Raw genomic sequence first — 11,696 nt, forward strand, 5'->3', positions numbered from 1 at the left:
GTCTCTACACAGAACTTACAGCATTCAAAGTAAGCAGATTCTGCTTCATTACAGCTGTAAGATATATAAGCAAGGGAAACAAATGCATTAAAATAACCAAAGCTCAGTAGTTCTGGACAATCATCAATACAGCTGTAATATGCATAAACAAGTAAGATAAAGTTATGAAAGGTAACTAAAGGGAACTAAAGGTATGAGAAGTAACTAAAGCTGATAAAGTAACTAGAGTCTATAAGACTCAAATCTTACACCACCACACATGAAAATTGGCATCTTCTTTCTGGGCCTTGCCATTTAGAGCTCACTTTTGCTAATAACAGCTTTGGCTCCATGGATTATCAGTCATCATGAAAATCAGAGTTTTTAAAAAAATATAGTTTAAACCATCTACGAAGTTGTTTGGTATCAATTAGATATTTGGATAATTTAATGAAGTTGTTGCATTAAATCTAGTCTGACACCCTTTTTGCCATCTGTTGTGAGCTGTATTGTATTTTTCCAGAGTGGTCCACTGTGGTGTTTATCAGTGTTGGATGCTGCTGTGGAATAGGCAGAGAACAGAAAATGTGCTGTTTCTGCACACACTGATGTAATTGGAACTGCCAGCCAGTGGACGGAGGCAGTGCCTGCAATTGATGTGTTAGAGGAAAAGACTCAGAAGTCTTTATTCTATGGTTTATTTACTGAGACACAAGCTGAAATTAATGTCAGTTTATCATGAAAGAAATTACATTATTCTGATACTTCATTCTCAAGGAGCTCCATGTTATTATAAAGTAAATATTACATTACAGACCCTTATGTAATCTTGGTTTGTCTACAGAATATAAAAGCAGGCTCAGAACTGATCCAGTGAACAATATTACCACAAGAGGAACAGACATGGTGCATTGCTTTCAGTGTGAATTCCTCTTGTGAATGGCCCAGTGTTATGTGCAGGTGGTGCTCAAGGTGGGGTTAAACTTATCATGCTCAAACATGTTGGGGCAGTTCAGTTAACTCCCTTCCTTGCAGACCGGAGTTCCTTTTCCCAGCACCAAACACACTGAAGGTTAATATGCTATAATAACTATTATTATCGCTATAACTCATGGTTAGTGTTTACTAAAGAATCCTTTGCAGTTCATGTCTTATAATAAAGTAACTGTGGCTGACTGGATGATAGTTCCCACACTGTGCCATTAAAACAAACTAGCTTTTCGCTATATTTCCTTTCAAGTCTCAGAATTGGCCATCTTTAGAAATAGCAGCCTTCTTACGGGACTATGGATTCATTTTATTGAATCTCTGACTATGTTAGTCCCACTGAATCTCTTTTCTAAAGAAATGTAACACAAAGACTCTACATACAAGGGCAAAAGCTGTAAGATATTCATAAAATAATGAAGAAAAAGGGAAGCAAAACATTGTGTAAAGTGTAAATAAAGTTACATTTTAATAAAAGAGAGAATATCTTGGAGAGATCTTTAGAAGCACTTCAAACGGCAGTGGGCCTCCATTACAGCAGACTGTTCTGTGATGATGTCTCAGAGGATTGTGCCTGGTTGGCTGCTGCGCTGAGGGTGTAGTTAGCCTTCGTCTGCTGCTCTTTGACCTAAATAGGCAACCATGCATAGTCTAATGGGAAACAAATATCGAGGAGTCAGTCAATAACACCACCAGCTTTTCTTTGTTTGTACATCGCCATTGTTGCACACCACCCAACATGGATAACACATTTATTCCTGAATGAACATCCAATCCCCCAGAGACACAAGTACTGTAGCGGTACTGTGAATAAGGTCTATCTGGAACTTGTCTGAAGTTATACTTCTTCTTGCAGTTATTGAGAGACTGACAAGGTAATATTGAGATGATTTCAGATAAGCAGTGATGTATACTATGATATCATGACAGGTGTGGTGTGGCTCACCTTTGGCTTGTTTTTCAACCATGCTAGAGCAGCAGTGCTCTATTCATGCTATGTTTGTTCACTCAATCTGTCATTGTGCTCTGGAGAGAACTATCACATAGATTTCTATGACATTTTGTAAAGACATTCATTTTCCCGATCAGAATGAAAAGTAACCTTGTGAACATCAAATCTGCAGACATTAGCATGATAACACGCTAAGGTAAAATGGTCAACTTGGAGTCTTATAGTTCATCGAGGTACAGCACCTTAAACCCTTTTTCACTGAATGATATAATTGACTTTTTTTTTTTTGGATCAGTGCGTGAATTAAATTGAAGTCTTAAGAGAAAAGACTTTATGATCTTGAACAATTTCATTAGCTGTACAGAGAGACTGAAAACAATTACTTGTGTTGTGTGCTGATCTGAGTGATCGTATTGATTGATAGTGATTGTAGACAGATTGAATGGCTGATACAATGTATTATCCTAATGTTTGGGATTTGCTACTCCCTCCTGCTGCTGATTGTCAGAACTAAGTGCAGATCAAAGTGGTGCTCTGGTGAAGAATCAGGGCCACATCCAGGCTATGTTGACATTCACTCTGCTTTTATTTTAGTTCACCCTCTGGGTGGAGTTCTCTAAATATTATGAAAGGAAGAAGTTGAGCAAGCCCCCCCCAGACAGCACTCTGTGTTTCTGCTAACTCTAGGCTGTCATTAGAAGCACATGTGAGCAAGACGTAGGGCCCTGTCTTCCACTGTACCTGCCTGCCAATCTGGCGGGATTCCTGGAAGTGTGGCGGCATAATGTGTGTGTGTTCCTCATGGAAAGAGTCATGTCTAGTGAGGAGGTCAGGCAGAGAAACTGGCAGTCATTTTTCCTAAAGCCCAAGAGGATTACTTTAAGGGAGGAAATTCAAGTCAGACTGCTACAGCAGAAATGACTCATGACAGTCTCGCCTCCCACATAGCAGGTCTGAAAAGCCTGTTTTTTCAAAGTCCCAGATTCTTATTACAACCATTAAAAATGATGATAAAATGTCTGACTAGATACCATTTGTTGCATAGCATATACCTGACGAAGCTCCTGTGTGGGGATGGTTTGATTTCACATAAGTCACCTAACACATAACAGTTAGCAAGCCTGACTTTATTGCCATCCTCAGTGAAAGGTGCTTTTAGCTTAGCAATTGTGGCTTTTACAGTCCAAACTTATTTTTCTGTCCAGAAGAGAAAGAAAAGGTCAGTTTAGATTGTCCTTCTGTAGCTACCACAGGTTTGCTGAATAGAGGCAGAACTCCTTGCTTAATTACAGCATTATGCTTCACTCATTCTGTTATATAATCCTTTTGTGTTAGTTTTTTTTTAACTCGAAGCAGGCCGTAATGGTGCCTTTTCACCATTCAGACACTTTAAATGTTTTTATCCAGACTCCTCTTTATGTTGCCCTGGAGACCTATAAGCTGTGAACATTGCTGCTGCAAAAATGCCCCTTCTTACTAAAAAGATACACCACCCTCCCACGCACCACACTGCATTCAAGCTTGGTGAAGTGGCCCGTTAACGATGCACTTTTCTGGTTTTCCAGGAGACATGAACAGCATGCATCTGTGTGAGGTCCAACTGTTCATGCCTGGCACTGTAAATTTTTCAGGGTTGCAGAATATCTTTTCCAAGAAACATTCACTACATATATTACCTCTCTATATTTTAACCAAATGTCAGTGGATTTATTTTAGAAAGTGATTTGATTTAGCTAAGATTTAACCCATGTTATGTTTTGGTTTTTTTCTAGGGAACCAGAGAGTGTCAGTGAGCAGTCTCCTGGTCTGTCACGGTCTGCTTCTGGTAGGAACCAACCTGGGGGTGACTGTGGCGCTCTCTGTCCCCAGACTGCAGGGGATCCCTAAGGTCACAGGTAACACTGACGCGCCACTGTATCACCATTTAACAATTCAATTCAGTAAAATAATTACAATTTCCCACAGAATGATAGAATGTCTCCACCTGAACAAATACTTACATACAAACTCAACTACAATACTCAGACAGAGGAAGAAACCAGCAAGTCCTCACATTTTAGAAACGGACAAATGACACTTTTTCTGTTGATCAACAGTTAGATCAATCAAGAGATGATCTGTCCTCAAGAGGAGCCCCATACTGCATTTTGTATTTAGTGCTCCTATGCTGTTATGATGACTGTTATTTATTTATTTTCATTACAGAAAATAATAAGGATTGCTTTGCCAGAGAGATGTTCTAACATTATTCTTAGCAAAGGCAAATTATACTGTAGGGTTGTTTAAAAAAACAGTTTAAGGGCAAATCAGACACTTGGTTTAAGATGGAGGTTATTCATTTCAGTTCTCAGCTGTGTATACTGCTGATACTCATCCACAAACAAACATGCAAGTGTGTGAAACAACTAGGACAAATACTTACATGGCTGTACCTATTGTCAGGTCGAGGTATGGTGTCTTTGCACGCTCACAACGGACCAGTTAAATTCCTTACCATGGCTGCTGCTGTGTGCAACCAGCCCTCTGGCCTGCCATCGACCACCCCTCCCACCTCAATCCATCCAGTAGAGACAGAGGATCCGGAGAACACCAAGCCTCCCTCAGATTCAGTCTGGACTCCCCCTCAGGGGCCGGGTGTGTGTTTGGGAAAGGTGGGCTGCACCACCATGGCTCTCCAAGACACTCTGTCCTCCTCATCCTGCAGCTCCCTAGCTCCATCCCAGGGCTCCTTGGAGCACGGGCCTGAGGATAGGGCCCTTTATGACATGCTTCATGACCCAGCCCACCAACAGAAGGGCCCCCGCTCAAGCAAGGTGGATGTCAGCTCCCTCCTGGTGGTGTCTGGAGGTTTGGGCCACCGCAGAGTGAACAAAAAGACCAAACAATCCCGACATGAGGACAACACCTCCACTATCATGATCTGGCAGATCCCTTTATTCAAAATGTGACACAAACACCACATTGGTATGTTGGAAATAACATTATCAGTTTGCAAGTAGAAAATGTAATTCCATTTATGTATACTGACTTTAAGAGTATTCTCTCTCTTTTCAGCTTAAAAAGGCAGAGAGGAACAACTAAACATCTTATTTAAACCAGAACTGTATCATGCATTCCACAAAATGTCCACATTGTTCCTGATAATGTTTCATATCATAAAAAACCAAGGATGAATAAAACACTTAGTCATGATGCTCAATGGTGCAAACAACACCCTGCAGACATGTCAATGTACTTTATATACTGTACTTGTTAGGGATGTACTTGTTTGAAAAAACTGAACTGTCTTTCATTTCACCTTCCCATGAAGTTGTTCTGTAACATGGCTAATACATTTCATTGCTCTCCGGTGTCTGTGCCAAGCAGGTGACTATAGGACTGCAGTATTTAAATCAGTGTTGAAAAGAGATGACTTTGTTCAGTAAGGTAACAATGGAGCTTTGAAACTGTTACGTAAAAGTTTTTTTTGTAAGAGTAGGATTAGGTTTTGGCCTGACTTTACATCATATGTCAAGGCCAGATTTGTAAATATGAAGTGTGACAACTCAGAAATGAATGTGTAGGAGTTCTAATATCACAGAACGTGTTGACTTGGAATCAAATTTACCTTTGGAGCAGCTTGTGTGGCGCTCCAACTCTTCTGTTAACAGAGAAGAAGGGGGTGGGGGATAAAAGGTGGAATATCAGTGACTGATTTAGTTTGTCAAGGCTTGATGAGAATGCCTGGCTGGCCAGGTTTCTATTCATAAAGGGATAAAAGAGTTGGTATCACCAAGAGAGACTGTTTTCCTTAATGCAATTGTTTCTCATATATTTAAAAAAGATAAAAAGCTTTATACTTTGTCACAATTTGTATGTACTTCTATCATGTATATTAATAAATCCATAAACCTTGTTTTATTGAGCAAACTTGTGTATTTCATGTCAAGTTGTTGTTTGTAGTTCTGTGAGCTTTTGTGAGCATTTTAATCAGAATGTGAATCTGATGACTCTGTAAGGGAAACAGATGTCAACTTTGTGGAAGCTTTTCTGCAGTTTTGCCAAGTTTCCGGCCAAAGAGCATAATAGAGAGGAGCTGATATTTTGGTAACACTAATAGATTGTCATACAATAGGCAAGACAATCGGCAGCCTTGAACCTTGTATTTCTTCCTCACTCTGACTATGTGCAGCCATCGGTGCATGCAGGGATGAGCAATGTGCCTGAGGGCCCACAGGAACCGAAACTGATGCAGCTCTTCCGGGATTTTGCTGCTCATTTCTCTTTACTGCTGAACAGAGAGGGTCAAGACATTTTCTATTACTTGACGCCCACGTGCACTGTTGCACAATCGCAGTTCACTATATTGTCAGATTTAACAAAAATAGAGGATTTTGGGTTGGAGTTGTTCCCATGCTGCAACCCATGGCACCCTAGGATGATCCTAAATATTATCTGCTTTCTTGGTGGTGTCTAATATACTGATTTGAACCTAAGATAATATTTGACTCCTGTAAGTGAATATTGGCTTGTATTTCTTAACTAGAAGTAGAACAAGGAAACACCTCAGTCTCACAGTATGAACCACATGACCTAATTATCTGTGTGTCTGGCTGGGTGTTGCCATTGCTTGCATATCTGCAACTGGAAGTCCTTTGTTTTCCTTGTGAACCTTGAGGTTTCCACCTCATTTTATGTGTGTATTATGGGCCCTCAATGACTCTGTTCTCAGAATATTATTTAAAAACTCTGAAATGAATGCCCTGTAATCTCATGGGGCTGAGAGTTGTACAATGCGGGGCATTATGGACTAACGCCTGCTACTGTTGATGCTTTCCTGTGAGGTCGTGCCTTTTCATATGGTTAATGCATGTGCCTCTAATTCTTTTGTATCACTGGAGTAACACACAAGCGCAGACATTTCCACATGCAAGGTGTATTATTATGGATTTTACTACACAAATATGCAGCATTGAATCTCCTATTTAACTCGGATAAGCATAATTTTGTAGAGAAGAAAAGTGTGACTCATTTCCAGAGCATTTTTGAGCTGTTTTTGGCTTAACCCTGCCTTAAGTATACATTCACGTTTGTTTGAGGGGGTGGTTATGTCAGTTTTATGGATGTGTAGTATACTGTCTCATGCACAAATACTGTAGGTGGAGTACTAATGGAATGTTTATTGATTTTTTTTAAATAGTATTGCTATATAAAGTCTCTATGGGAAAATAGTGTGTGTCTGGTATGTAATTATATTGCACTTATATTGCAGTGTATACTGATATTAATGTAATATTCCAATATATTTTACATATACTTGTATAGCGCTTTTCGGCACACTCAAAGCACGTTCACACTCACAAACCGGGAATGACCCGCTCTACGTCCTAAACCATATGGTAAATGGACTGTATTTCTATATATTTATTTGTCCACAGTGTGTTGCACTGGCCAAAACGCTTTACAGGAGATGATCCACATTAACCCATTCACACTACTCTGCCTTAGATTGGGTTTGTTGTGTGTGTTTACAGGGTAGTGAGGGGGATGTCCCACATATTAAATACACCCTGACCTCCGACCCTATCGTGGTACCAAGGACAGGTATGATGTATAAAGTAATGTCGCATCTTTTGGATACGTCCAGCGCGCGCACAACAGATGGAGCCTCGTGCTGTTAAGTGTAGGGTTAATACTGACTGGAGGGGGCGTGGTTTAGATCAATAATAACCGCCTCACTGTAGTGAACTGTATAAAAAAGACAACAAAATTCGGTGTCCTACCAGCTCCGTGAGGTAGTACCTTTGCTGCCCACGCTGGACAGCTCCGGTTTACCGGAGAAAGAGACAGTGAAGTCTCTCCCCGGCGTCCACCGGAGGAAACTCCTTTGTGACGGCTGAAGGAGGTGCGATCTGAAAAGACTATTTGATCGCCCCCCTGGCTCCACTTTCACCACGGAATCCGGGGAGGTCTCATCACGGGAGCGGATGAAACAACGTTTCAGAGGTTCGGTGGATAAAAGGTGAACGTATCGGATAAAGCCGCTGGAGCTGGACTCGTCCAGGGAAACCAAGCCTAGTTGTGCTTCATCAAGGTTTGCGACTTACGTAACCGAGCTTTGTGGAGGGACTGGCGGGGACACTGCCGGTGCCGAGCTGTTAAATCACAGCCAGGAAACACGGGTAGCTCGTATTACACCGTTAATGGGCAGAAAACGCCATCTGTGTTTTCTAATTCAGTTATCATTCTAGTGAAATATGCCATGTTCCTGTATGGTTCGACTGATTTGACTGTTTTCTCTCCGACATCATCGGGGATTGCGTTGTGCAAGAGCTTTTGATATAAGTACAAACACGCTTCCCCCGTCATATTACAGATTAATACTTTTGTGGGCGCAGTAGCTGTTGCGCATGCGTCCTATCTGTCTCTAGATGGAATAATGAGCAAAACCGGAGATTATTGCAAGAGGTCACGCAGTTTACAGCTGCGGGAAGCTGCATGTTGGTGTTGCTTTTATTTCTTACAGGCTGCAGTTGTTTGAACTGAAATTATTACACGAGTGTAGTTATGAGTGTATTACAAAATGCTGCGGTGGCGACAAAGTATTTTTCCTTAACATTTTATGGTTTTCATGGTGTTTTTATTGGGTAAAGTGCGCCGTTTGGACAATAAATAAATCTTTGCATCTTAAAGACTCGCCTTTACTCCTCTCTTCCCATTTTGTTTCCTCCTCATTTAGGTAAACAGAGGAGTTCAATCACAAGTTTGCCCATTCACTCCAGAATGATTAGTGAAGACTCCGTCTCCCTCAATCAGAGGACATCAGGATGAATGAGGGCCCCAACGTAGGATCAGGGACATTCACTGTGGACGCTGACGTCATCCTCCATGCTGTGAACCCTGCCGACAAAAATGGGAATTTATGTCCAGGCTATGTCCAGGGATTACTGCAGGAAGACCAGGATTTCAGCCCTCCTCTGGTGTTTGCTAAGGAATACATGGTGGATGGAAGACTGATGGAGAATAATCATATTGACCATCAGAAAGGTGACAGGTCATACATCCCAAAAGCTGATCAGTTTCACCTTTCCAACAAGAAGGGATCTCTGGATCTTAGATTCACTGTGTCTAATCACGTTGCCGGCATGCAGCAAAACTGTGCAAGTAGTGAATGCCACAAAGGTGCCAGAGCTAAAGTGTCTTACGGTGGAAGCCAAGAGACACAGGAAACTGATTGGTCAGTCCAAGAAGCTGAAAATAAGAAAGAGCCTGATTTAGTCATTGAAGTTGGAGGGCAGACAATCAACGCTCACAAGTCTGTCCTGGCAGAGAAAAGCGACTACTTCAAAGCTCGGCTGTCACGAGACATTCTGAAAGTGAAGGGCGTGAGTTATAAGACTTTGTCTACATTGATTGACTATGTTTACACTTCTCAGATGAATGTTAGCAAAGACAGTGTTGTAGATGTTATCACCGGGGCTAAAATCCTTCAAATCCCGTGTGCTGTCCAGGCGGCCATGGACTCCATGTCTGATCAAATCACTGCAGAAAACTGCTATGAGATTCTGAGCATCGCAAAAAAGCAGCGTCTGAGTGAACTGAAGGAAACAGCCTACAGATTCTTGAGTGACAATTTCCTCCAGATCCTGAAAGACCCCGCCGTGTACGGGCGTCTGACTGGATCTGAACGGGAACTGATCTTGAAGAAGAGAATGGAGGGGAAGAAGACTCTGATGGTTGCAGAGATAAATGATGTGTTTGATCGTGTCGGGAGCCTGCCACCGAGTCGCTGTGGCAGCCGGCCGCAGAGCCCCTTGTCAGTGGGGTCTTTGGAAGACAGCCATATGATTTACTACTTTAGTGAAACACTAAATGACTGGAGATCTTTGACCGCCATGCCTGAAGACATAAACACCAAAGGGTGCGGGATCTGCACCATGTATAACTATCTGTTTGTGGCAGGGGGGATAATGGGCTACGGGGACAAAGGCAAGGTTTCAGACAAGGTCTTCTGTTACAACCCCATAACCAACTGCTGGACTGAAGTCAGACCTCTGAACCAGGCCCGTGCCCAGCTGAAGCTTGTGTCTATGGATGGCTACTTGTATGCCATTGGAGGAGAATGTTTGTTTACAGTGGAAAAATATGACCCTCGGATGGACCGCTGGACCACAGTGGCCCCTTTGCCCAAGGGAGCCTTCGCAGTGGCTCACGAAGCCACCACCTGCAGCGGAGAACTTTATGTTTCTGGAGGCTCTCTCTTCTACCGCCTCCTTAAGTACGACCCTAAGAGGGACGAGTGGCAGGAGTGCCCCTACAACAACAGCAGGAAGAAGTCCACCGACATGGTGGCCTTCAAAAGCTTCATCTACCGCTTTGACATCAACCGTGAGCAAGGCATCAATGTGTTCAAGTACAGCACCATAGTGAAAATGTGGCACGACTGCATGTCACAGAGGCTCGGGAGTCATTTACCCTTCAGGTGTGCCGTCATCGGGAACTGCATCTACTGTGTGAACAAAACCCAGACTCTTCAGTTTGTAGTGGAGGAGGAGAACGCCTACTTTGTCGAGGAGACGCTGCGGGCACCTCTGGAAGCGAAAGGCATTCTTTTTCCTTTTGTTCTTACGTTGTCTGAAAAGCCTGACAAAATGACATAGTCTGTATGATCCAGAATAACACAATACATGTGTCATAGCACAGCTGGAATAAGCAGAAGCCCTTATATACTCTCTTCACTGTCAGCTTTCTATCTCAGTGTCTCATTGCCTGCTTGCATCAGAATGTGTGTACTGTATTTGCATGGCCATTTAATGCATCTACAGGGTTAAGCCTTGAAAGGAAAACTCTTTTTTTAATGTTGAATGAATGCAACAATATTTGTATTTGACTGTAGATAATGACGTAATGAAAGTGACTGTGTATTTTCTGTGTTCACTTTTGCTTGGTGCACTTTGGTAGTTAGAATAGATGTTAATTAGAACATACTAGCCAGTTGACTGTTGACTGTAGTAACAAAAACAAGTATGAAAAAAGTGTGAAAATCCTATATAATAGATGGAAGTGGTGCACTCTATGAATGATGCAACAGGTTCTATGCAAATCCAAGTGAACATACAGGTGGGCTGCTGTAATACTGTGCTATTTAATAATTACTATGAGTGTTATCTGACTGGAAGGAGTGTAATATTTCTCAAACCCTGATTTGCACTGTCTATAAATTTCCCTGTGAAACAAGGACACATGATGATAAGTAAAACACTAAGGTATACATTTTCTAAACCACTCAAATATTTCTTATGGTGAAGGATTTAAGGAGTATCTCGTACCTATTCAAAGGACCTGAACCCATAATGATCAAAAAGCACACAAATGGTATTTATTTTTACATTCAGTCAATAGAAATGGGTGTAACAGTTTTTTAAGCACAATTGCCAAAGATCCAGCCAGGCTGTAATAAACTAATCAAACTGACAAATGCTATATTTTCACCTATTTAAAGATTTCCACAGTTAAAAAGTAAAGCTAAATAGCCTGTGTTTTTGTAGGAGGAGGTTTGGTTGCTGCTAACAAGCACTTTCTGGAAGGTTTAGGAAAGCTGTTGCTCAGAACACACAGATTTCTTCTTTCATCTTCCCTGTATGTGTTGTAGAGAGACAGAACCCCGATCACCTGCGACCAGGTTCAGATCAGATGCTCTCTGCTAGTTCAGCGTGGTCGGGTCATGGCCTTCACTGCTTCCACAAACAAGACACCTTGGTGTAATGGTACACATTAACCATGTTCATCTTGCATCAGT

General features: G+C 41.8%; 2 protein-coding genes across 10 annotated transcripts in view; both read left to right on the top strand.

Annotated features, from left to right (window-relative positions):
* The window catches only part of arhgef10 (Rho guanine nucleotide exchange factor (GEF) 10), a 64,769-nt gene extending 58,177 nt beyond the window's left edge, over nucleotides 1-6,592 (top strand). For 6 of the 8 annotated variants that reach the window (XM_020614483.1, XM_020614486.1, XM_020614485.1 and 3 more), the window contains 2 exons: nucleotides 3,691-3,813; nucleotides 4,361-6,592. In XM_020614483.1, coding sequence (XP_020470139.1) covers nucleotides 3,691-3,813; nucleotides 4,361-4,866 — 629 coding nt within the window. In that variant the 3' untranslated portion in view covers nucleotides 4,867-6,592. The remainder of the gene's footprint in view (nucleotides 1-3,690; nucleotides 3,814-4,360) is intronic. The other 2 variants (XM_020614484.1, XM_020614490.1) reach the window with 2 other exon arrangements.
* A 1,047-nt stretch (nucleotides 6,593-7,639) lies between these two features.
* On the top strand, nucleotides 7,640-11,690 carry kbtbd11 (kelch repeat and BTB (POZ) domain containing 11). Of its 2 annotated transcripts, none has more exons than XM_020614591.1 (2): nucleotides 7,640-7,991; nucleotides 8,637-11,690. In XM_020614591.1, the coding sequence occupies exon 2, from the start codon at nucleotides 8,725-8,727 to the stop codon at nucleotides 10,555-10,557; it is 1,833 nt and encodes a 610-aa protein (XP_020470247.1). In that variant the 5' UTR covers nucleotides 7,640-7,991; nucleotides 8,637-8,724; the 3' UTR covers nucleotides 10,558-11,690. The 2 variants fall into 2 exon arrangements, with proteins under 2 accessions (XP_020470247.1, XP_020470248.1); XM_020614592.1 differs by lacking the exon at nucleotides 7,640-7,991 and adding an exon at nucleotides 8,031-8,079.
* Nucleotides 11,691-11,696: the final 6 nt, after the last annotated feature.

The sequence above is a fragment of the Monopterus albus genome, unplaced genomic scaffold (genome assembly GCF_001952655.1).
Source record: "Monopterus albus unplaced genomic scaffold, M_albus_1.0 scaffold147.1, whole genome shotgun sequence".
NCBI lineage: Eukaryota > Metazoa > Chordata > Actinopteri > Synbranchiformes > Synbranchidae > Monopterus > Monopterus albus.

What these genes read in the sequence shown, in the direction of transcription:
- kbtbd11 (XM_020614591.1), top strand. Translation starts at nt 8,725, where the DNA reads ATGAATGAGGGCCCCAACGTAGGATCAGGGACATTCACTGTGGACGCT.